The 25,077-nt window shown below is 45.3% G+C and overlaps 1 protein-coding gene and 1 long non-coding RNA gene across 6 annotated transcripts; both read right to left on the bottom strand.

Moving 5' to 3' along the window:
- Positions 1 to 586: 586 nt before the first annotated feature.
- MFSD13A (major facilitator superfamily domain containing 13A) lies at positions 587 to 16,613 on the bottom strand. Of its 5 annotated transcripts, none has more exons than XM_083441566.1 (10): positions 15,739 to 16,613; positions 14,563 to 14,657; positions 12,344 to 12,615; positions 11,772 to 11,851; positions 10,160 to 10,609; positions 8,747 to 8,864; positions 7,790 to 7,886; positions 7,127 to 7,298; positions 6,148 to 6,341; positions 587 to 4,725 (listed from the first exon to the last, which is right to left on the bottom strand). In XM_083441566.1, exons 3-10 carry the CDS (start codon positions 12,506 to 12,508, stop codon positions 4,472 to 4,474), a joined length of 1,530 nt encoding a protein of 509 aa, XP_083297692.1. In that variant the 5' UTR covers positions 12,509 to 12,615; positions 14,563 to 14,657; positions 15,739 to 16,613; the 3' UTR covers positions 587 to 4,471. The 5 variants fall into 5 exon arrangements, with proteins under 5 accessions (XP_083297692.1, XP_083297689.1, XP_083297690.1 ...); XM_083441563.1 differs by having other exon boundaries at positions 16,146 to 16,613; XM_083441564.1 differs by having other exon boundaries at positions 16,169 to 16,613.
- Positions 16,614 to 16,617: 4 nt separating this feature from the next.
- LOC310678184 lies at positions 16,618 to 22,860 on the bottom strand. The gene is made up of 3 exons (XR_014511678.1): positions 22,158 to 22,860; positions 21,633 to 21,968; positions 16,618 to 16,714 (listed from the first exon to the last, which is right to left on the bottom strand). It is a non-coding gene; the product is annotated as an uncharacterized lncRNA (long non-coding RNA).
- Positions 22,861 to 25,077: the final 2,217 nt, after the last annotated feature.

The raw sequence follows: 25,077 nt of genomic DNA, 5'->3' as shown, positions 1-25,077 counted from the left end.
TTTAATGGGGTCGTAAAAGATCTGGAATATGAGCAAGTGCCATTCTCCTTACAGCTATGAGTGCTAGTTCAAACAGCAAACGCAAGGAATAAGCCAACAAGTTTCCCTCTAGTAATTCTCCATTCTAACATGGATTTTGTACTTGTGCAGAGAACAGACCTGTCTGTAACATCCCATCTTCTCTGCACACTTGGTCACCATCTGCCTGGGATGGAGAATCTTTTTTTCAGCTCAAAGGTTCTATTATCTCAGGGTCAGGTTTCAAGAGGCCACATGTCAGAGCAATTGGTGTGATTCTCTTTTGTATAGCAAGGGGCATTCCAGCCATGAAAATGGCTCTCCAACCAAACGAGGCATTCTTGGAGGTGGGATAGAAACACAATAAATAAATAAAAAGCAGGTGCTTGCAGGAACAAGGATGCTCTACAAGCTGGTAAGGACATCCTACAAGCTGTGCTCAGTGGTATAGTTGAAGGCATGAGAATTTCTGGCTTGGCAAGGGGATAAACTCTTGTCACACCAGCTCTTTAAAAGTGCCCTCTATCTTGATTACCGTGTACATTCCCAAAACACCACACTACAAAAATAGCTTTAAAAAGAAAGACACTTTAATGAAATAAGTTTTGACGCACTTGGCTTGTTAAATTAGAGAAATAAATTAGAATGTAGCCATCGAGTGATACAAAAGTGATACTGTAAACATTTTCTCATCATCATTGCTCTCACAAATTGAGAGAGGAAATGGCAATTACAGTGGCTGGCTGAGCTACTGCCTGTAGAAACTTGAAAACACTTCCCCACCCCCTCCAAGTGCCACCTGCTTCGGCACACAAAGAGAAGGATGCAATTTGGTCCCAAGGAGATCTGGATTCTTCCGTTTTCTACAACGGCGGCCAAAAGGGTCTCAGACCAAGAGCAGAGGGATATTCCAGTGAAGGCAGCTATTGAACTCGGGGGTCACAGGCCTTGAACCCTGATTCACACAGCCAGCTGCCTTCCTCCTTCACTGCTTGATGAAGGCAGGATGTGATTCTCAATCCCTCAGAGACCCAAGAAGATTCAGCTCTGGAATAACTTCAGGGAAGCCTGGCATTCCCCTAGCTTCCCTCAGAGGTGAGTCATCAGAAAAAGAGAGTTGTGGAAAAAGCAGAACAGTCCTGAGGAAATTCTGCTTGCCCTTCCTAGGTTGTAGAGGCAATATGAGGAGTGAGGTACTTGCTACCTCTAGGAGCCTGAGGGAATAACTCAGGAAGTCTCTCCTCCCTGTCTTGGCCGTAATCTACAGTCTAGTAAATCTTTTTGTCATTAGGTGATGGGCCACTTCCTGTGACTGATACTCTGCAGCCAAGCTTGGTTTTGCAACTGTCAACTCTCCTCCAGGGCAGGACATTTCTTCAGAAAAGGCATCATCCCCGCCCCCCCCAGCCACGTGCATAGTACCACTCTCCAAGGTCTTGTCCACTTAAGTCAATTCTGTAGGGACTAGCGTAACTCAAAATTGCTTTGCTCATGAGGAGGAAAGGGACGACAATGACTAGTACCTGAAGTATAAGCCTCAAGTTGCCCTTGGAGATTCTTGTGCTGGTAAGTATAATAGCTACAATCTTAAAAAATATCTGGTCCCACAGAAAAACTAGGATGAGTGTCTCCTGACAAAGGAGGCTGGTCTTTCAACCAAGCGAAGGGATGGGGAAATTGTGTCCTGCACCAGATGATGCTTGACCACAGCTCCCATCATCCCTGACCACAGGCCATGCTGACCAGGGGGACAGGACTTGGGGAAATTTTAGAAGTTCATTCTAAAACAGCTTGGAACAGCTTCATTCAAGGTTGAGCCCATTGTGACGTCAAAACTTGGTGGCCAGGTATACCTCCAAGCTTCTGGTGACACAGCTCTGCATCCACCTCACAGACCCCCCCCCTTTCAGCACAAATCCTGCCATGGCTGCAATAGTGTAAGAACAGGCATACTTGTTTTCTTGAAAAGGATAAATTCCGAGAAGGAAGAGTGCTGTTTCCCCACAGAGTGAGCATGTACTATAAGTGGAGTACCCAGATGTCTTCTGGAAGGAATCAAGTCACATTTTGAAGAGATTCTGGCTTTCACAGTTAAACTATGCCCTGATACGATGGGTGCAGGGAGCGAGGTATGCCAAACTATCAAATCCAGTGCAGAGGGGAAGGATGAAAGGATCAACCCTACTATCTAGCACCCAAATCAGAGCCAAGGCTCAATGTATGCAGTTCCCAAGAGGTTAGGATACAAGTACCAGGATACTCCTAGTTTACTCAATGTTTCTCCATCAACTTGTTAGTAATATACATCATCTTTACCTGACTACTTAGCTTCCCAGTGACTTCCTCTGGAATGAATAAAAATAAACATGATCAGCAAGTCAATATTAAGAATTTTCTTTTTTCTTTTTTAAGGCAAGGTGATGACTTTTTCTGGACCAACTTTGGCTGAAGATAGCAGATGCAAGCTTTTAACACTCTCATGACCTCTTTAAGGTGGATCCTACACAGTCCTGCCTTGGGGGCGTGGGACACTCCAGGAGGTGCCATATTTTTCGCTCCATAAGACACACTTTTTTCTCCTAAAAAGTAAGGGGAAATGTCTGTGCATCTTATGGAGCGAATGCGTGGTCCCTGGAGCCGAATTGCCCAGGGGTGAAAAGCAGATTGTGTTGAAAAGTGTTGAAAGGGGGTGTTGAAAGGAAGCCGCTGAGCAGTTGATCGGCAAGCGATCGGGAGGGAGATAGGGTACAGGTAAAGGGAGGAGGTAAAGACAGCGAACTTGCAAGGAGAGGAGACAGGAATACTAAAACAAGCAATGAGGAGAGAAATTAGAAGAAAAGGAGGAGCAAAAAACTGCTCCAGCTAAGGAAAAGACACTAAGGCAAATAAGAGGGAAGGGGGTGTTGAAACGAAGCTGCTGAGCAACTGATCGGCAAGCGATCAGGAGGGAGATAAGGGACGCTAGCGATAAAGGAGGCTGCTTGGAAGGGGGGAGGTAAAAGCATGGATCCTCAGGATTTTTGCATTGGGTCACCCCAAATTCACCATCAAATCACATAGCATGTCCATGGCTATAGCCTGCACCAAAAAAATCATGCATCCACTGTTTCGTGGGGCCGCAATGGCACAAAAATGTGGTTGCAAAGCACGGATCCACAAGGATCCTCAGGATTTTTGCACTGGGTCACACCAAATTCACCATCAGATCACATATCATGTCTGTGGCCATGGCATGAACCACAAAAATCATACATCCACTGTTTCGTTCAGAATATTTTTTTCTTGTTTTCCTCCTCTAAAAACTAGGTGCGTCTTATGGTCAGGTGCGTCTTATGGAGCAAAAAATACGGCTTATTACGAAGCATTGGTCAAAAAGGACTATCAGCCATACAGGCTGAAAGACTATGGAAGTGCTTTAGCTGCAAACCAGAAACTTTGCTGGACTTGGTTACTGCCTATGATACTGTGTTTTAAAATTTAGAACAATTACAGCAAAATAAGAGAATCAGAGTTGTCAACGACAAAGGATCCTGTGGGACGGCAGCTGCGGCAGCCCCTAAGTCAGCTGCTGCTCCTGCTGGTGCTGGCGGGGGTGAGAAGAAGCGGGCCTCCAGGGACCCTAAGGCCCAAGTACAAAATTATAAGGAGCAGAACCAGTGCCTAACTATTGAAAAGGAGCAACAAAACATAGACAGACAGGAGGGGGAGGAGCTGAAGCTGCTGAAGGACAAGGACAAGGCCTTGGCCCAGGAGCTCCAAGAGAAGGAGAACAAGATGGAGGGAGTCAACAATAAGCTGAGTGAGCAGATGCGGACCTGGCCAGCCACAAGAGGGAGGACAACCTAGACGAGGAGCTAAAGAATGTCAGGGCCCTCAACTGGCAGCTGCGTGAGGAGGCCAAGACCTCGGCCCAGAAGCTCCAAGAGAGCCATGAGAGGGAGAAGCAGCTGGTGGAGCAGTTGTAGCTGCTGCAAGAGACCAGCAAGAGCCAAAGCCAGAGAATATTGGAGCTGCAAGCCAAGGAAGATTTGGGAGATCAGATAGGGCAACATCTGTATCTGCTGCCGTGTGCCGGAGAAAGAGGCATGGACCTGCCAAACGCAAGGAAGAGTGTTTAACTTTTGTATATTTATATAAAGAAAATTGAGCAAGCAAAAAAAGAAGAACCAAACCATTAGTAACTAGAAACCAAACCATATCAATACTGCCTGTGACCTTCATCAATTACATGTGGCCTTGCTGAATCAATTTCCTCCAAAAGTTTGCGTAAGGAGGTGCATTTTTAAGTGACGCTGAAAACCAGGTAACGGCAGCGCCAACTCAAAAGCTTCCACTCACCAACTTTAACCAAGAAGAGTATCAGTTGCCCTTTTTCTTCTACCCACGCCTTGTTGAGTTGATTCCGCAGAAGTCCAGAACGATCAGTGACATTTTCTGCTGATACACGGGAAAATTAAATGGTCTTGATTTCTTGGGACTGACTTTCCGTGAAAGTCTGGCGCTGAGCTTTCACTCTCTGGAGGTGCCTCCCATGCAGGGTGAATTGTGACCAGCTGAGGAGCTGCAGCAATGCACATGTGATGGGGACAAAAACAAGGAGGTAGAAGCAGCCCTGGCGCAGCGTCGGTTCCCAGGCTGTGTTGGAAGCCAACTTGGGCTGGGCACTCACGATATTGCTCAGGGCATCCCGCTGGAAAATGTCGTAACCTGGAACATAAATTGCTGAGTAAGCTGAATGTGGACTTGTTGACATTATGAGTGTTGAGAGCGTCCAGTTTCAATCTAGCTGTTGATCATGCAAAAGAGACACTGTGATTTCTACTTGAAACCTCTTCTTCATTTCTTCCCTCTATTAGCCGCAAATCCAGGCGCCTCCTTTCCATTCACTGGAAGCAGCAATCTTTGTGAACTTTCCTTGTTAAAGGGAGAAGGCAGCACCTTTCCCCAAGAACGACGTTTTCTTGGCTGCTTAGGAGAGCTTGCTTGGAGGGAGGGCTCCATCTTTGAAACATGAGGTGGAAATCGCATCCCATCCCATCCCACCACACCATCCTTTCCCTTGAAACTGTAGTCAAAAGGCACCTAGAAAAGGTTCCGAAAAAGGCAGCCAACCATCAGGGGAATGGGGCAACTCCCCTATGAGGAAAAGTTGCAATGTTTGTGGCTTTTTAATTTAGAGAAAAGGGAGTAAGAGGGGACATGATAGAGGTGCCTGCAGAGTAAGAGGGGACATGGTAGAGGTAGAGCATGAGACTCTGAACCTGAGGGTCATGGTTCGCGCTCCACGTTGGGCAAATGATTCCCGCACTGAAGGGTTGGACTAGATGACTTTTGTGGTGCCTTCCAACTCTTGTAGAGTTGGAATTCTATGATTCTGTGAAAAGGAGGCATGGTGTGGAGAAAGTGGACACAGAAAGGTTTTTCTCCCACCTGTTACTTGAACTCTGGGCCGTCCCAATGGAGCTAAATATTGGAAGATTCAGGACAGACAAGGAAATACCTCTTCACAGTCAAAATGTAGGATTTGCTCCCGCAGGAGACAATGATGGCCACCAACTTCAATGGCTTTAAAAGAGAATTAGATCAATAGCTGCTAGCCATGATGGTTATGTTCGAGTGAGTGCCAGATGCTGGGAATCAGAACCGGGAAGAGCACTGTTGTGCTCAGGTCCTGCTTGCAGGCTTCCCACGGGCATCTGGCTGGCCACTGAGAGAGCAGAAAGCTGGACTGGATGGGCCTTTGGCTCTTTATATGTACTGAGGAACTAGGATCTGTGCACAACTAAGCACCCTAGCCTGCAGCTTCAAGTAGCAAGCTCACTAGGCGCTCCCCTGGAGACAGAGCAAATACTGAACATTCCACTGTGGAGAGACAGTCTTCCTTAATGGTAAGTTCATGTTCCAGCAACTGAACCCTTGAACAGTGTGTCCTGAGCAGGGACATAACATGTCAGGATGGGGTACAGATTGTACAAGCTACACCCAAGAAATATCCTGCGAGGGTAGGGAGTCCCAAATGAACATCCTCCCTTAATAATTATCCTCCACTCTGAAGTCAGAGAAACCATCAATTGTTGTCGTCTCAATTCCCATTCCACTGCTCAGCCATGTGCCCAGCCTATCACCTACCTGTATAAGCACACAGGAGCCAGGTGCCAATCAAGGGGGCAAAGGTCTGGCCTGGTTTGGTTACCAAGGCAACCATGCCAAACAAGAGGGCCGAGGCAGCCTGCTGCCTTCGATTCAGCACCAAGTCTTCATCTACCAGGTCGGTGACCACCAAGTTCAGCAGCTTACAGGTCCCTTCCGTGAACACGCGGTTGCTGGGGAGAAGAGAAGAACAGGAAGGTTAACAGCAGACACGGGCACTGTGGACCCTGAAAGGGTTGCAGATAAAATATATACAGAAGAACCAGAAAAATTTACTATTTACATACTTGGGGGTATGACCTACAAGGAGGTAGTACAAAACAAATGGAAAAAGGTCCTGTCTTGGATCACATGGGTTTTCACCACAAGCAACCCTTTTTGAAAAGTCCATCCCCTAAAATCACGAAAGCTGGATTTTTATTTAAAAACCAACAAACATTGAGTTTTTAAGGATCTTAATTCCCATGTGCCCATGCATATAACTAACACCTCACCCCGTCTGAAGATAAAGGACTCACCTGTTGCCTCTCTGGATGATCCTGAGAATAGACATATTCTCAGCAGATATAAACAGCTGAGCACACGGCCAAGAACTTACAGTTCAGCAGGAGCAGCGAATGTGAAACCCAGCCCTAGATGTTGATGGGCTATAAATTTTTTTAATCTTTATTTAGATAGTTTCATAGTAGAAAGCTATTAAGGTGGAGTACAGAACACACAAAAGCATGTTCCAAAAATGACAATTCTCACCATCCCTGACCGTTGGGCCTTTATGGTTGGGTCTGATGGGAGATGTGGACCAAGAACATCTGGAGGGTATTGGCTACTCCTGTCTAGAGTCTAGCTTTGGCTCTGTGACTCATAATACATGCTTAATCAACGACCCCAATGCCATGGACATGGCCTGTTGTTCATACCCAGGCCAGTTCCCCAGGGCCTTAGCAGGAGGGTGGGGTACCTGGCTATGAAGAAGCAGAGCAGGTAGATCCAATCTGGTCCAGCAAGGAGCATAATCACACCGAGCAACAGCTTCAGGAAGAAGAGCCCTCGCACCACTGCATATACCCCCCACCTCTGGCAGAGAGACAGGAAGTAGAGGTTGTTGAGATGAGGAGCCACGTAGGAAACTCCTAAGGAGAAAAACCAAATGGGTTCAAAGAAAGCAAGCATTCAGCTATGGCTCATTATTGTCACAAGGAACAAACGAAGTATCAATGCAGGCAACCAGCAATAAACAAACTTGCATTCTGTTGGAAACAATAAAATTTCATTTGAGACCATCTGTCTAGCCCAGCCTTCAAAAACTTTGTGCCCTTATTCTTTGGACTGCAACTCCCAGCTGTAGTTCAAAACATCTGGAGAGCACCAGGTTAGCCAAGGCTGATCTAGTCTCACACAAGGAGTAAAATAATCCTGGTTAGCATTGCTTAAGATTTCTCTAACCAACACACTAGAGGCAGATCCAGCAACAAGTTTTCATCCTTCTTTCACAGAAGCTGAATTTATCTGAATTTGGATAAATCCTCCCCATCCAAATCCCCACCCGTTTCTAGGCAGATCTCTCTAGTCCATTTCTAGAAATCAAGCCTCCATTCCCTCCTATGCCCAACCTTGGACTCACCAAGCAGAAATGATCCCATGGAGAGTGAGATACGATCAGACAGCAGGTGCTCCAGGAAGAGGGGAAAGAAGTTGCTGTTAAAGTGGCAGTGAAAAACCTGCAAAAGACGACATTTGTGAGACCTCTAAAAATGGGAATTAGAAGAGTACATAATGTATCAAACCATAAAATAGGAATCTTCATTCCAACCACACCAAACATGCCATGTGGGGAGGTAAATGGAGGTGTTGTGCCAAGACGCTCAGAGTGCACAACAATCTCTAGGAGGAGCACAGGAAGAGAATAACTATGACACAGGGAGGCAGTGGGGGGGGGGGGGAAGGAATGGGAATGCTCTCTCGTGGGCTCTGCTTTGACATCACACTCTCTCAAAATTACCCTGAAAGGCTGGGCTCCAATCATTTAAGGTGCAGAAGCAGCTGATTTCCCCTCATCCCATTTGTGCCACACCATAGGATGGCTGTATCTATATCAGCATCTGCCTGGAGGCAAGAGGAGGGCTGATGCCAATAGCCTTCTGGACTGTCCTCATGCAACCAAGCGCCAGTGATGAGGGGTGAAGAGAGAGCCTTTGTTTGCCCCTGTGCTATAGGCATTGAAAGGCTGGCTCCAGCTCTGTTCCTCAAACAGAAGGCCTTGATCTGCTGTGGGAAAGGGAAGGACTTTCCTGAGAACACAGATTCTTATCACAAACATGCATCATGCAAGCCCTTCTTTGAGCCTGTGCAGGAAATCAAAGGCTATTTTGATAAAGCTTCATGTCCTGTGCATAAGCTGCAGACTGACCTGTGAAATTCATTCTACAAAAATCCAAATCAGTGTCACATTCTAATCCACACCTTGCCAAATATTTATCGGCTACAATAGGCAGGAAGTTGGCCTCAGGAGCAAGACAGATTTATTCTATCATGCGGGAGGCCACCTGGACTCTGATAGGCGAGCCCCTGCTACACCTACCTGGATCAGGTTCATAGAGACAAACCAGAGAAAGTTGCGGTGTCGGGAGAGCTGCTTGAGGTACTCAGCCAGAGTGATTCTCTTCTCTTGTTGCACAGATGGATGGTCAATATACAGTCTGGAGGAACAAATGGGCACATTTCAGTCAGTATCAAGTGATGGGTAAGGTGCCAAGTTCAAATCTGTATTCAGTCACAGACTTCACCTGGTTGAGCATGTCACTTTTGCAGTCTTACAGAGCTTTTGAAAAGATTATATAGGATAGTCCCAAGGCAGTCACAAATGAGCTTCTTGAAAGGGCAGAATGCAAACGACTCAATATGTTATTGCGCAGCCAATTTAGATTCTGTAAAAATAACAACCATCACACTGTGTTCTTAATGTTCTTACCAGAGAAGTCTGCCTTTTGTCATTTTCATAGAATATGTTTTGAACTAGTTTACAAAATCAAAAGGCAATAAAAATACAATTTATGCTTGATTAAAAATTGATTAGGATAAAACTACTAGGGGTTAACTAGTATCACTGAATTAACTCCAGCACAGAAGGCCAGAACCATATTTTTTTTTACAGAGAAACATTTGGAAAATCATTTCGACAGACTGTTCAATACAGCATTTTGCCCCAGTTTTTTGCTACCAGCATTGGACATTCAGTGGTGAGATCTATACACACTGTGGATACTAATATCTTCTTTCATCCTTCTGCATCTCAGAATACTGAAGCTAACACTTTCATAGAAAGGGAGGCAGAGCAAGGGCAAAGACTGGCACTCAGCTATCACTAAATATATTTAATCATATGAGATACTGTAGACCACCTGGGCCTTAGCATCTATTGAATTATATGCAGTGCTTTTTTTCCTTCACCTTGCAAAATACACACAGAGGGAGAGAGATTTTAAAAGCACAATTTTTAAAAAGACAACAAGACCACGGCTAGTACTAAGTAGGCACTGCTCCTAACCTTGATAGCAGAAAGGAACAAGAAGCAAGGTAACTCCAGAAGAGAGGCCTGTGCACCCACTTGCCGGCAAGACCCTACTGCTTATGCCAGCTAGTCACATCCAGAGAGTCGAGTGTAAAATCCCATTAGCCCAGGTTCTGAAGCCATGGTCACATGTAGGTAGCTAATTCAATGTGTAAAAGCTTTCCGTCACACTAGGAAGGCATGGCTTCCTTGCCCTCTCATCAACCATGAATCAAAGAAGCCCAAATGCATGCTTCGTTTTTTAACCAAACTGCACACATATTACTTACAAATCACTCTCCCTGAACTTGGGAATGTTTGTGCCTGCTGTTTCAAAGAACCTTGCAGCGTGTTAAAGTGTCCGCTGTTGGCCTACAAGCAATACACTATGCTCATTGGACAGCATATTTAAAAGGAGTTATTATACAACCCGGCGCCACTCACTCTTTCAAAGCTGCGTTTTCATCCCACTTCACGTGTCCCTCAGTCTGAAACCTCTGCCTCAGGAGCCATGTGGCCAGGGTAAAACCAACTGCCGAGCCGAAAGCCAGCACCACGCAAAATATCCGGAAGGAGAAGAAGTCCTCCTTGTTCCACACAGCATAGGACATGAAGACAGAGAGAGAGCCAATGGCACTGAAGAGTGAGGAGTAGAAATTGAGGCCGGTCCTGTCCTTTGCGGACACAGCGAGGTCAGCGAGCAAAGCGTTCTGGTTGAGATCCACCATGGTGAGGAAGCTGTCATACAGGCAGAGGCAGATGAGGAACTGCAGGCCTGGGGTGGCCCAGGCAATCCAGAAAGCCAGGAATGACATAGCAAAGAGGGGGCCATTGCGGCTCAGGGCCTTGAGTCTCTTCAAAACCACTTCCGGAGTGGAAATCGCCACTCCAGACCTACAAGAAAAGAAACACATTGCCCATGAAAATTGGTTGGGCCTCGTCCCACAACTATAAAATTACATAGTGGTTCTCCTCCTCTTCAATCTTTTGTGTTATCTGTTCACCTCGCCTTTCTGCTACCCTCTTTCATCACTGTTTAGCACTCTGCTTCCTGCTTTGTTTCGATTGCCTAAAAGTTTGTACCCCATTAAACCAGTGTGTGTGTGTGTATAGTTTTCTCAAAACCATTCTAGCAAGACAATTTGCTTTGTCACTCTGGACACTGGTCCACCTTCCCTCCATTGTCATCACACATGCATATATACCACAAACTCATTCTTCAAGTGTGGACCTTCATATAGCAACAGTACCATCTACCCACAAGAATGAGGCATCAGCAGGCTTGGAAGAATCCAAAATTTTGCAAAAGTGAAAAACAACTTAAGGGGATGAGGACACAAAACAGCTCAATATGGACTGAACATGATCAAGGGCCACAGTGTACTGTCTGTCTGCTGTAGAAAACCAGAAAACGGGAGAGGAGGGGAGAGAAACGGCAGTTCCTTAAAAAGAGCGTGACTGGCTGGAAGCTTAGACTCCACTGCAGTGTACTGTTGTAGGTCCCACTTTTGTTGTTTATAATGCTCACGCTGTGCCACTGTGCACACAGGAAACGGCCTTAAACTGACTCATACCATTGGTCTACTCAACTCAGTGCTATCTACACTGACTGGAAGGGCTCTCCAGGGTTTCTGACCAGGGGCTCTCCCAGTTCTTCCTAGAGATGCCAGGGATTGAAAATGGAACCTTCGGAATGCTGGCCCTTCCTCAAAGAAGCTAAACCTGGATAATTCACCACCACAGTGTGCAAATTCATCATTCAGCGAAATAAAAACAAGTATCCACCATTTCCAAGAAGAGGAAAAGGATATAAGTCATTATTGGTACCAGACAAGGGGTGGGGGGATGAGATGAAAGGCAACCGGACTGCTAGTCAAAACGAGGCCCACATGTACAACTGAATGGGTTAAAAGCTGTGAGAGTTGCCTCCAGAGAAATATGCTTGTTAAAAGAAACTAATCATTTAAACATGTTCTTTCAGTGGTCTCCTTGACCCTTCACAGCAATCCAGCACTCTTTAATATTCAATGCAGGACATAAATAAAGCTCTGCTTACTGTTGCGTGCTAAGGAAAGCCCGATCACTCAGCCAGCCAAAAAGAGGATCGTTGAGGCTGTTCCAAATCAGAAACACAGTCTGGAGGAAAAGCACAGAATACCCAGTGAGACAGCCTGTGGTTAAAACCACTTCAACATCCAATCCTCCTGCTGCAGACATAATTATTATTTTAGTAGTTAACAATGTCCGGCTTAAAGACTTCTGCAACCAATAACGGAAGTGGTCACCAATACGCAACAGCTTTTCTATGCCAGTGCTCTCCAGATCAAACACCGCCCTTAAGAATGGTCACTTTGTTGATTTTAAGTTTGACGCAAAATCGCCGCCACACACCGTACTTTTTGCACTTCGTTGCGATTTAATCTCGCTATTTACCACTGTTTCAGATAGAGATAACTACCAACTGAGAATGAACAGTTTAGGAACCTTATTCACAAAAGCTGTGCCATAAAATATACAGTATTATTAGCCTTTAAGATGCCACGAGCCTCTTTGTTGTTTCAGAACCCAGTTATCTAGCTCTGACAAAGCAGGGAGGAAATGTAAGTTGTTAAAAAGTTCAAAACTCACCTCTCCAACCCAGAAGGAGAGTTTATCAATCTTATATACAGAGACAAAGGTGTCCACGTAGTAGAGGAGGAAGACGTTGTGCAAAATGGAAATGAAGAGGGACAGAGACCCGTAGACCACCGCAACAGGCAGGTTGAAGAGGCAAGCCAACAGCCTGAACCCCATGGTGGCTCACTCAGAGTCCTTGGGCTGCCCACATCACCTCCAGTTCCAATAGGGTCTCTCCCTCCAGCACCTACTAGTTCTTGGATGGAGCCGAACCATCATTACCCCTGTCAGAGAGAAAACATAATTGTGCAGTTCAGTTTCTTAGATTCAGTGCATTTCCTCTTCCTGACCCACCTACCATCACCAAAAGAACCAGGTCCATTTAGCTTGGGGCCAATAAATAAATAAATAAATAAATAAATAAATAGCTGCAGGCAGTTTTTGCTCTCTGGTTCAAAAGGAGATTTCTAATAGGATTTAAAGGCTAAGGCTGTCTTACAGTAGCAAAGAAGGTTTACTAAGCCAGGGCATCAGCTGGCTGCAGCCTTCAGAGCCAAGGAAGACAGAGGAGGGCCTACTGTGCTTTTATATGCTGCCTATAATGCTCTTCATTGTCTGCTTGAGACCCAGATTAGCTTGTATCCATAGCTTCAGGTGAGAGTGTAGAGGTGAGGAATAGCTAGCAGACCTGCATGGAGACACCAGCTGCAGAAAACGGAGCTGTCTCCTAGTTTCCATGAACAGCTCAAAAACAAGGCCATCACCAATGCCAAAAGTAGCCCTTCAGCTGCCTACATTTACAGCTTTAGTGCGCAGAAGATAAGTCTCACCTGTGTGCCTTCCATTATAGTAGAGTTAAAAACAGCTGTTATGTGTCAAAAGCAATGGGAGGAGGAGAGCAAAGGGCAGGGAACAAATCTAAGGGTTGAAGTGACCAATATCCAACAATAATCATACTGAGAGTAAATTCAATGAAATCAATTTACTTAGGTCCATTATTTCAGTGGGCCTACTCTAATTAACAATGAACTCTTAATTTGGGTCCATCTCACTCTGTGTTTTGCTTCCAATAGCATCCACAATAGTGTTCTGTTGACTGAATAATAGCAAGTACTGTATCAAATTTCATGAGCAAGGTATGATGGCAGCAGTGACCCTTTGCCATTCCTTCCCTCTACATCCGAACACTGTGGTTCTGTTTAACCATCCTATCTAACAGCTGCAGAAAGACTTGCTCAAAAGTAACATATCTATAGCATGCATATCTCTATAGACCAGCCCCATCACTACTGTGTTTTCTGTTGTAATCCCACATTTTAAAGCCACAATGTTTGAGGTGCTAAGTTGTTTAGTGCATCCAGTGGATTGCACTTGAATCAACAGCTCTCACACCCCATTTGTTCTCGGAGCACAACTGGTTTCATCTGCCCAGCTGAGGGCTACCCCATCTGTTCCGTTTGAGGATAGCCACCAATCCATCATGGTTAATGGAATCACACATGGGCTCCTGTAGCCCACTCCCAAAACACAGCGTGGGAGTAAAACCACACCATTATTTGAAACTGATCATAATACAAGAACTTGGGGCCACATTCAAGGAAGCTGAAGTTTGAAAGGCTCAGGATAAATGGAAGTACTTCTTCACAGTGCACACAGTTAAACTTAAGAAATTTTCTACCACAAGATGTAAAAAAAGATAAATTCATGGAGAATAAGGCTATCAATGGATACTATCCCATGATGGCTGTACAGTCATACCTTGGAAGTCAAATGGAATTCGTTCCAGAAGTCTGTTCGACTTCCAAAACATTCGGAAACCAAAGCACAACTCCTGCAGCCAAAAAAAGTTTGAAAACCGGAACACTCACTTCCGGGTTTCGATCGTTCGGGAGCTGAAATGTATGAGTACCAAGGCGTGCGACAACCAAGGTACGACTGTATATTATTTCCTGTATTGGCTGCGATGCACCTCTGAATACCAGTTTTTCAGAATCACAACTGCGGAGAGTGTTGCACAGGCATCTGCCTGCCTATGTAATAACAGGAAGGGAATGGGGAAGAGGAGCAATCCATGCACTGCTTATTGAATTGCAAGGCAACAATGCGTACAGGTTTATATTGCCCTGGACACTGTTTTAACTTGCCCCAGATGAGTGGTTATCGTCAAGTCCTCTTTCAGCAACACATCACTACTTAAAATGAATTAAAAATAAATAATAGCACTACAATACCTTGCAGAGATGACACAAGCAGGGATGAACTCTTGCAGCAGTGGCACATTGGTTCAGTCACTGCCTTAACTTGAAGGCATTAGTAGGTAACATCACTAAAAATGAAACACATACATCCTTGCACTGAGTGGCACGTTGGGTATTCAGAAGTGGGCTCAGTTAATCTTAGAAACATTTACTCAGATTTATATTTTAGCAATGTGGCTTGAACAAGATGATTTAAATTAGTTCAAATTAGTTCAAAATTAGTTCAAATTAGTTCAAAAATTAATTAAATTCAGAGTTAGGGCCCAATACGTTATTAATGTAAAATAAGGGAAATAACTATCAGGGTATCTTTCTAGAGCTAGTTAGCCTGAAAATGAAACTAGGAAGTTTCACTTCTTTTTCAGCCACATCAGCTGACGTGTTTCAGCAACATGCAGCCACGTCCTCATACAAGAAAGTAGAGTCATAGCTTTGACTAATATTGTAGGCAGCCTTTTCTGTCTATGCACCCATTAGTCAAAATGTTGCCGAGATATTACTGAGAATCAAACTATGCTTCCCCACATCTAAAACGGCAGATGCTTAGCAGCTTGAGCTAGAAAACTAAACTGTGCTGCCAGAGATTTGTGGACCTTGTGCTCGAAGAAAGCACATAACACAGTTTGAACACTTAAAAATCAAGCCTCTGCTGGAAACTGAATGGGGTGGAAAGCATTTCCAAGCCAAGATCAGACTGACGTACCTAAGTTTTACTGATAGTTGATTTTTCTCATTGTCTGTTCTAGACTGTTTTAAGTTCCTTGGGGGCAGGGAAATGTCTATTTTTACATCTATAACTCTCTAAGGCACCATGAGCAATGATGGCACCTCATCAATCAAAATACCTTGGCTATGTTCTCAGCCAGGGTCCCTATATTGGGTCTAGTTGGGAGGGGGTGGGCTGTAAAACACAGAAATAGCAAAACGAAAGATTCAGTTGCATTTGCAAGGAATTTTAGACCGAGGCAGAAAATAGCCGGAAAAGATAACATGGGTTTCGCCACAATGCCTCTTTCAACATGCTGGAAATTGCACCTCGAGTTGCCAGGTGAGAAGAGCTTTTTGGGGAGAAGGTTAAAGTCGTTCAATGCAACCAAGCCCCAGCCCCTCTCCCACATCCAGGAGCATAAAGGGGACATCTACACACACCTTGCAAGCGGACTGCTGAATAAGCTCATCATGGGCTTTGTAAATCCACTTCCAGCCTTCATCTGGGTTACAAAGGGGGAGTGGGAAAGGCATGATTCAACCGAAAGGCAGCTGGGCAAGAGGCCAGGGAGGGGAGCGCACGCCTTCCTCGCAGGGTCGGTGCAGAAACTCCTGTAAGCGCAGGAGATCCTGGCCAGCTCATCACCCACCTAACTAACCGCCCACCGGGAGGTAAATCGTGCTTACGCGTCAACCCCAACGTAGCTCTATGGAGCAGGCAATTAAGGCAGAATGAATGGGGAGACACCATTCTGCAGTCGGGCGGGGGGTGGGTGGGAAGAGGAGAATCCTGACAAAGCTCTTTCGCAGGCAGATCATTACAAACAGGAAAATAATCGAGAGCCCACCTTCTTCTACCCTCCGACTGTACCTGTACCTCCGGCCCAGATTCGCCCTCTTCCTTATCAAACTTGCGCAGTCGTACTTCATTTCCCACTAACCCGCCCTCTTTTACACGGCGTCAAGCGACTCCTGCGCGGCGGCCATTTTTGACACTGAAGGAATGCTCCTTTGGACGCCATCTTTGATGCGGGCGCGACGGACAACGGCCGTTCAGCCAGGGGCCAAACGCAGGGAGGTGGTGTTTTGCCGCTCCAGTGGGCGGGGAGAGAGAGGCTCCTGATTCTGCGAAGAGTGGCTCCTAGATTTGGGTAGAAGTCCTGAGATTTATACTTTCCCCAGTTTAAAAAAATTAAATCTTAAAACCCATTTTTAAATTAAAATCCATTATTTCCTTTTAAAATTTTACCGTACATTTTGTTATTCAGTTTATAGTCTCATCGACATAGTTCTTCAAAACAATAGGTTTTTTTATCAACTTTTTTTAAAAAGGTGAGGGCATTATTACATTATATATATATATATACACACACGCACACATATTTAATTACAGGCTTTAATGCAGCAAAAGGTATTTCTATGTAGTTGTTGTGACGTGGGGTTTGTGATTTCAGCTCTCTTGACATAATCTGCTGGAGACAGTTCTCTAGTAACACTTCTTTATTACAGCAAACAAGACTGAAGACTGAGGAGGGGAAAGCTACATTTATAGGGACAGGGGACTAGCTAGAAAGGATACATTTTGGAGGGAACAATATCAGGCAATCACAGTCCTGCCTTTTGGAGGAAACCAATAAGACAGAGGATCCAAATACAGCAGTTTAAATGAACCAATAGTAGCTGTACCCCCTGAAACCAAAAGGCAGTTACTTTACCCTAATGCAAATATAGACAATAATAATACAGATATAAAATCCTTTGACTCAATACACAACACCCCTCCCCCCCTAGTGAGCACAGCAGACGTAATCTCTCAGGTACTGTGGGGTCCTACAACTTCTACTTGATCTCCTGACAACAGGCGTTGCCGGTTCTGGATTGGGTGTTACCTGTGGTAGAGGGGCTGCTATAGGGGTTTCCTCAGGAACAGATGGAGTCCCAGACATCTCAGGGTTCCCTACCTGTACCTCGTCATCATGAGGACTAGCAGACCCTGGTTCATTTGCTGAAGCCCCTGGTGACTGCACCTCTGGGCCATTTTCACTCTGGTCTTGCAGCTCTGCGTCGTTAGCCAGGGATGAATTATCTGACTCCTCCCTGCTGAGCGCCCGGCGCCTCAGCTGATCTATATGTCTCTTCCAAACTTGCCCATTTTCCAAGGTTACATAATAGGACACAGGTCCACTAGCCCGGGTGACCACACCAGCCACCCACCGCGAACCTCGTGAATAGTTCCTCACCCAGACCAGATCTTCAGGGGCGAGATACCTTGTTGTGTCAGTCTCAGCCTGGGGGGTTGCTCTTGAATTATGGTTTGGCATTTTATCCGGGTGGACATAATCCAGCACCGTTACCAGTCTTCTACCCAAGAGCAGCTCAGCTGGCGACTTGCCCGTCGCAGTACACGGCGTCGCATGCTGCAAAAATAACATTCGCGCGATGCGAGCTGACCAGTTACCCTCCATTAAGCGCGCAATGGATTCTTTGGCTGTTCTTACCATGCGCTCAGCCTGCCCATTGGAGGATGGGTGAAAGGGCGCGGATGTGACCCCTCTTATGAAGTTATCAGCCAAGAATGCCCTGAATTCTTGGGATACAAAAGCTGCCCCATTATCTGATACAATGGTCTCAGGTAACCCGTGGGTTGCAAACAGCTGCCTCAACACCTTGATTACGGCAGCTGATGCCATGCTAGGGACCATCGCCACTTCTAACCATTTGGAATATGCATCGACGACAACCAAAAAGACCTTCCCCTGGAATGGCCCAGCAAAATCTAAGTGCAGCCGGCTCCAGGGAGATCTGGACTGCTCCCACCAGTGAACTGGTGCTCTGGCCACTTCTGGCCGCACGTCTTGGCATGCCTTACATGTTCGTACCCATTGTTCTATGTTCTGGTCCATTCCAGGCCACCACACATAACATCGGGCTAGCGACTTCATCCTGACCATTCCCGGGTGTCCCATGTGAAGCGTCTCAAGCACCCTGTTTCTCAGTGGTGCTGGGATGATCACCCTATCTCCCCACAGGAGACAACCCTTATGCATGGACAACTCGTGCTGCCTTGTCGCATAAGGCCTGAATTTGTCTTCATGCGGACCACCTGGCCACCCCCTCCCCACCCAAGTGAGCACACGGGAGAGAACAGCATCTTTCCTCGTTTTCTCAGCTATATCAGTAGCCGTTACAGGAGCCCCCGGAAGTGTTTCCAGCATCATTATGTGCTCCGCTGGAGCGGGATCCTCATTGCTCCCGCCAGGAAGGGGCAATCGACTCAGCGCATCAGCGTGGCACAACCGTTTCCCCGGCACATGGGTCAAGGTGTACTGGAACCCGTTCAGGAATATAGACCAACGCAACATTCTGGGGGAGAGAATTTGTGGCGTTTGTTTGTTCGGGTTGAACAACCCTAACAGTGGTTTGTGGTCCGTTTCAATGGAGAAATGGCGACCGTACACATAATCATGGAACTTTTTGATTCCTGCCACAATTGCAAGCGCCTCTTTGTCAATTTGAGCATAGTTGCGCTCCGTGGGCGACAACGTACGGGAATAGAAAGAGATGGGCTTTTCCGACCCATCCAGTTCCCTATGACTCAGCACCGCCCCCAGGCCGTATTGAGAGGCATCACATGCCAGGACCAGCGGCTTTGACTCATCATAATGAGCAAGGACGCTCCCGCTACTCAGCATTCTTCGCAAGGAGTCAAAAGCCTTCTGCTGCCCCTGCCCCCATCGCCACACATTCTTTTTCTGCAACAGTCTATGTAATGGTTCAGCTACCGAAGCTTTATGGGGTAAGAACGAATGATAAAAGTTAATAAGTCCCAGGAATGACTGCAACTCCGTCTTGTTCTGTGGTCGTGGTGCCTCGATGATGGCCTTAATCTTAGCATCTGTGGGGTGGATGCCTGATGCATCAATTTTAAACCCCAAGAAATCCACAGCTGGCACCCCAAAACTGCATTTTTCCTTTTTCAGTTGCAACCCCACCTCCTTGAACTTGAGCAACACTGCACGGACACGCGCAACCAGTTCCTGTGGGTCTTTTCCAGCAATCAAAACGTCATCAAAAAATGGCAAGACCCCCGGCAGACCTCTTAACAGGCGTTCCATGAGCCCTTGAAAAATCCCTGGGGCCACACAAACTCCAAATTGTAATCTGTTAACTCTGAACGCCCCTTTATGTGTGACAATAGTCTGTGCTTCCGCTGATTGTGGGGTTACTGGCAGCTGTTGGTAGGCTTGTGCCAGGTCAATTTTGGCAAACACCTTGCCCCCGGCCAGTTTAGCCAACAGATGTGATACGACTGGAATGGGGTATGAGTTTCCCCTGAGTGCCTTATTGATAGTACATTTGTAATCTGCACAGATCCTGACTTCCCCATTTGCTTTAAGGGGCGTGACGATTGGAGTCTCCCACTTAGCAGAGTCCACGGGTGAGAGAACTCCCTGCTTGACCAATTTATCCAGCTCTGCTTCGATCTTGGGTTGCAGTGCAAATGGCACTCGCCTTGGTTTGAGTCGGATTGGGGCCACCCCAGGGTCCAACTCGAAGTCAACTGGGGGCCCTTTATAACAACCCAGTTTTCCATTAAAGAGACCAGCAAACTCTTTGCATAATGCCTCGCTCATCTCAGGGCAGGTTTGGATTGAATTAAGCCCTGATATACTCAGTCCCAGGGCGGGGAACCAGTCAGTGCCCAGGAGACTGGGGCGACTGCCCTTCGCAATCACCAGTTTGAGTACAGCCTGTTTGTCCCGGAACTGAACTCTCACGGCACACATTCCCATAACATGGATGCGGCCCGCTGAGTATGACTGCAAGGTTGCCGGGAAGGGCTCCAGAGGGGGCAACTTACCCCTGGGGAAGAATGTCCTCGCGGTCTGGTCCGACACGATAGTGAATCCAGATCCGGAGTCCACCTCCATGTCGCACTGCTGACCCTCAATCTTCACCTTGACGTGTGCCTTGCCTTGCGCTGGGAACTGCACGACCCTCCCGTTGATCTCCGTTACATAGTGGCAGTCCTTTAGAAAATGGGTTGCTGTGGGCGGTCTGCGATGCTCCAGTCTAGGTGTTCCTGTCGCTCCCAACGCCGCCGATCTACAGACCCTGGCGATGTGACCTGTCTTTCCGCACGTCCGGCACATAGCATCCCGGAAACGACAACTCTTCCGCTCATGGTTTCCGCCACAACCTGGACACCTGCCTCGGTGATCTTTGTGCACTGTGCAGGCCTGACGCACTGACTCGACCCCACGGACTGGGCTCTGGCTCGGAGTAGCCTCTAGCTCGTCCATGGCATGCGCAACTTCTATCTGTGGCTTAGGGGCCTTGCGACTGGCATCAAGCTCCTCTCTTTCATAATTCTCCGTGGCGGTGGCCTCCTTCAAGGCTGAAGCAAGGGTAACCTCTTCTTTAGCCACGATGCGTCTTCTGGCTTTCTTGCTGCTCAGACCACCGATAAACCGATCCAGGAGAGTCTCTTCCAGATTTTGGAAGTCGCAGTGCTGAGCGAGCTTCCGCAGTTCAGCTAGAAATGCAGATACAGACTCCCCAGCACGCTGCTGCCTCTCATGAAACTCCATCCGCCGGGCCATCTTGGTCTCAGTAGGCGCCAAATGGCTTGTTAGGCAGGCAAGAATATCTTTGAGAGATGTCTCACTTAGCTTCGCTGGAGCAAGCAATGCCTTGGCCAGCTTGAAGGTCTCAGGCCCACAGTAGCTCAGGAATGTGGCCCTTCTTTTGCTGGCATCGGTGATCCCTTGAGCCACTGCGAAGAACTCGAAGCGTTCGACGTAGTCTTCCCACGTGTGGGGCTCTGATGGCTGGAAGGGCTCCAATACCCTTGGACTCTCCATTGTCCTGTGGCAGGGTCGTCTTCTCAGCTGGCCAGTGAGTCTTGTTCTTAGCTGCAATCCGGACTCTGAGGCAGGGCTGCGTTTAACCGCTCCTCAGCATTCCGGATCCCACCTTCGTCGCCAGTTGTTGTGACGTGGGGTTTGTGATTTCAGCTCTCTTGACATAATCTGCTGGAGACAGTTCTCTAGTAACACTTCTTTATTACAGCAAACAAGACTGAAGACTGAGGAGGGGAAAGCTACATTTATAGGGACAGGGGACTAGCTAGAAAGGATACATTTTGGAGGGAACAATATCAGGCAATCACAGTCCTGCCTTTTGGAGGAAACCAATAAGACAGAGGATCCAAATACAGCAGTTTAAATGAACCAATAGTAGCTGTACCCCCTGAAACCAAAAGGCAGTTACTTTACCCTAATGCAAATATAGACAATAATAATACAGATATAAAATCCTTTGACTCAATACACAACAGTAGTAAAACAAGTGCATACTATGATTTGACAAAATATGTTACTTTTCTCCAGACTATAGTGATTTGTCTCCAAAAAGACTCCGAAAAAGTACTGAGGGAGAAATGTCCATTTAAAACATTTTCAAAACTTATAAAATCGCAATAAATTCAACAAACTCCAACTTCAGCTATATATTATTACCAACATTTTGATGTTTTCAATGGCATTAGGACTGCTCTTTCTGTTTTTGAGTTCTACTGGCTCCTCCTGGTTTGATTTATTCATTCTGGCTGCTGTGATGTTTATTATGATTATGTTTTCTTGTAGCTAGCTGTTAACTGTCTTGAAACACTGTAAAAAGGTAGGAAACAAATCTATAAATAAAACATTCAAGCCTTAATGAGCTTGTTGAATGTTGCCTGTAATATTTTTCACAAATAAAATGTGTTATCGAGGCAGAATTCAGAATTGTAATCTTGAACCACATGAGGATATGTGGAATTAAATGTTATTTAACGTTGCAAACCTAACTCCACTTACCTGGGAGTAAGTTCCATTGAATTCAGTTGGACTTAATTCTGAATAGACATGATTAGAGTGCACTGTAAAGCAGTGTGATTGTGTGCCTCAAAACCAAAATAGTCTGGAAAATATGGGAGACAATGGTAAAGGAAATAACAGTGGTCAAAAAATCATTTGGTATGTTTATTTGGTCTTCCTGAGAACTCAGAACCATGTATGAGTCAGAGGATGGTGGTTATTCACAGTTCCATGAATATTATTTTATTTTGTCTCCCCTATTGTTACTAATAAATGACTCACATGTTCCACTTGCCCAGGGAGGGCTATCATACAGCTATTTGTTTAGAACAGGGGTCAGCAAACTTTTTCAACAGGGAGCCGGTCCACTGTCCCTCAAACCTTGCGAGGGGGCCGGACTATATGTTTTTTGGTGGGTGGGGGGGAAATGAATGAATTCCTATGCCCCACAAATAACCCAGAGATGCATTTTAAATAAAAGCACACATTTTACTCATGTAAAAACACGCTGATTCCCAGACTGTCTGTGGGCCAGATTTAGAAGATGATTGGGCTGGATGCAACCCCCAGGCTTTAGTTTGCCTACCCATGGTTTAGAGGTAAGGAAGAAGGCAGAGCTGTTTAGTAGCTATCAGTGTATCTGAAATAGCACACACACAATGCAGTAACAGAGGGTCTGATAACTCTGCCAGAGTTTTCACCAACCTCAGCCTGATTTATTGACAGTCCTGCTGGACCCCTCTAGTCCAGCATCCTGTCCTCACAGTGACCAACCAGATGCCTATGGGACACACTGCCTATGGAGATCAGACAGGCTCCTTTACTGTACTCCTTTCAGCAGCTGCTAAAAACATTTTCATTTAGACAAGCCTACCAATATATTTAGAGTGTTGGTATGTTTTTAGTTTATTGCTTGTTTCAATTTGTTGAAAGTTTTACTTGTTTTTACCAAGAAGTACCGTATATTGTTTTATTCTTTTTGTAAACCACTTTGAGGTTTTCTACAATCAAGCAGTACATCCATCTTATGAAACAAACAAAACAAAAATAAATCCACAAGCAGGATGTGGGTGATACAGCACTCTCCCTACTTGTGATTTCCAAGCAAACAGTATTCAGAGATATATTGCCTCCAATACTACAGGTACTATACAGCCATCATGGCTTGCAGCCTTATCTTCCACTGACTTGTCTAAACTCCTCTTGTAATCATCCAAGCTGGTGGCCATTACTACATCTTGTGATGGCAAATTCCATTGTTTAACTATGTGTTGATTAAATATTTTATTTTGTCTACGGTACAATTCTAACTATGTCTACTCAGAAGTACACTTCATTGGATGGTGTGGAGTTCTAGTGTTGTGAGAGAGGCCTAGTCACTTTCTTCATACATAATTTTGCATACATGTTTCCCTTTACCTTTCTGCCAATCCCAAAAGGCCCAAATGTTGTAACTTTTCCTCATAGGGAAGTTGCTAAAGCTTCTTGATAATTTTGCCAGCCATTTTCTGAATATTTTCCAGCTCTACAATAACTTTTTTGAGGTGCACCAATTAGAAAAGTACATTCACATCATTATGTAAATAGCATTATGATACTGGCAGTTTGGTTTTCAATCTCTTTCTTAATTCTCCCTAACATGGTGTTCACCATTTTCACAGCTGCCATACTCTGGGTCACATTTTTATCAAGCTATCCACTTTACCCCCAAAGTCACTTTCCTGGTCAGTCACTGCCAGTTCAGGCCTAATCTGTTTATGTAAAATTAGGTGGTGCTTTTTTTTTTTTTACCCCATTGTGCATCACTTTTCACTTGCTGACACTGGATTGCATTTGCCATTTTAATGTCCATTCACCATGCTTGGAGAGGTCTTTTGGAGTGTCATACAATTCTTTGTTTTTACCACCCTGAACAATTAGGATTCATTAGCAAACTTGGCCACCTCATTGCTCCACATCATTTATGAACAAGCCAGTTGTAAAGCTGTAGGTGGACTTACCCTCATCCCTGGAATGTCTACTCGCATGATAATATGCTTGTTGATAATCTTCCCCCACCTGGAATGGGCATTTCTGAAAATATTAGTAATTTTAATCACTGTGTCATTCACCTGCTTTCAAGCCCAACCTGTGAGTAAGATCCATTGAATTCAACAGCACATACTTCTGAGTAGGCATAGATAATTGGAATGAACTAAAGAGTGTCACATGATCAGTGAAACATTTTACTGTTTACACCAGGTATCACAAACCTGAAAAAAATTACATTTTTGGCATTTGCTTTTCTTCACAGGATTACTGCAGTCTATATGCAGTCTTCCTTTGCAAGAAAGGAGTATTATTTATTTTTATCCATGTGAATGCTACAGGTTTGATCCACACTGCAAAGTCTAACAAATAATATTGAAGGATAATAAGAAACCTGCCATTAAAAGGTTGCATTAATCAGGTAATAGTCACAGGCTAATGAAATAACACCTTTTTCTGGAGCTTCATCTATATTGTTCATATGTTAATTGGTTCCTTCTTTGCATAATAACTGTAGATAGCTAAATTACCTCAGCTGCTTAATGTGGCTGATAAAATTAGCTAATGGCAGCTACTTAGCTAAAAGTAACAAGAAGACCTAGGTGATTACACTTACAAAGCTGTGCAGTTACAATGTTACAGCAAAAGGTGTATGTACTTGTTACTATTAGGTGGAAGAATAGCATGGTTAATGCTGGTTAATTGAAAATCTAGTGGAAAATCTCATTAAGTAATATTTTAGCAAATCAGAAAATAGTAGTTTTAGGTATTAATTTTAATACAAAGCTCTCTGATATACTTTGGTCTTACAATTATACAAGGTAGGTCTCAATTCTTATTTCATGACTACAGATATTAAAACGTTATAATTTTCTTACGGCTCCCCATTGAG

Source organism: Podarcis tiliguerta (assembly GCF_965153285.1).
Source record: "Podarcis tiliguerta genome assembly, chromosome: 5".
Classification (NCBI taxonomy): domain Eukaryota; kingdom Metazoa; phylum Chordata; class Lepidosauria; order Squamata; family Lacertidae; genus Podarcis; species Podarcis tiliguerta.
The sequence above is the reverse complement of the archived record's forward strand: the minus strand, read 5'-3'. Positions and strand labels throughout refer to the sequence as shown.

Excerpts from the sequence above, each read along its gene's own strand:
- MFSD13A (XM_083441566.1), bottom strand. The coding sequence starts at position 12,508 with ATGGGGTTCAGGCTGTTGGCTTGCCTCTTCAACCTGCCTGTTGCGGTG. Across the intron at positions 7,299-7,789 it reads CATGGGATCATTTCTGCTTG|GAGTTTCCTACGTGGCTCCT; the intron begins GTGAGTCCAAGG and ends TTTTCTCCTTAG. Across the intron at positions 6,342-7,126 it reads CTCTGCTTCTTCATAGCCAG|CAACCGCGTGTTCACGGAAG; the intron begins GTACCCCACCCT and ends TCTTCTCCCCAG.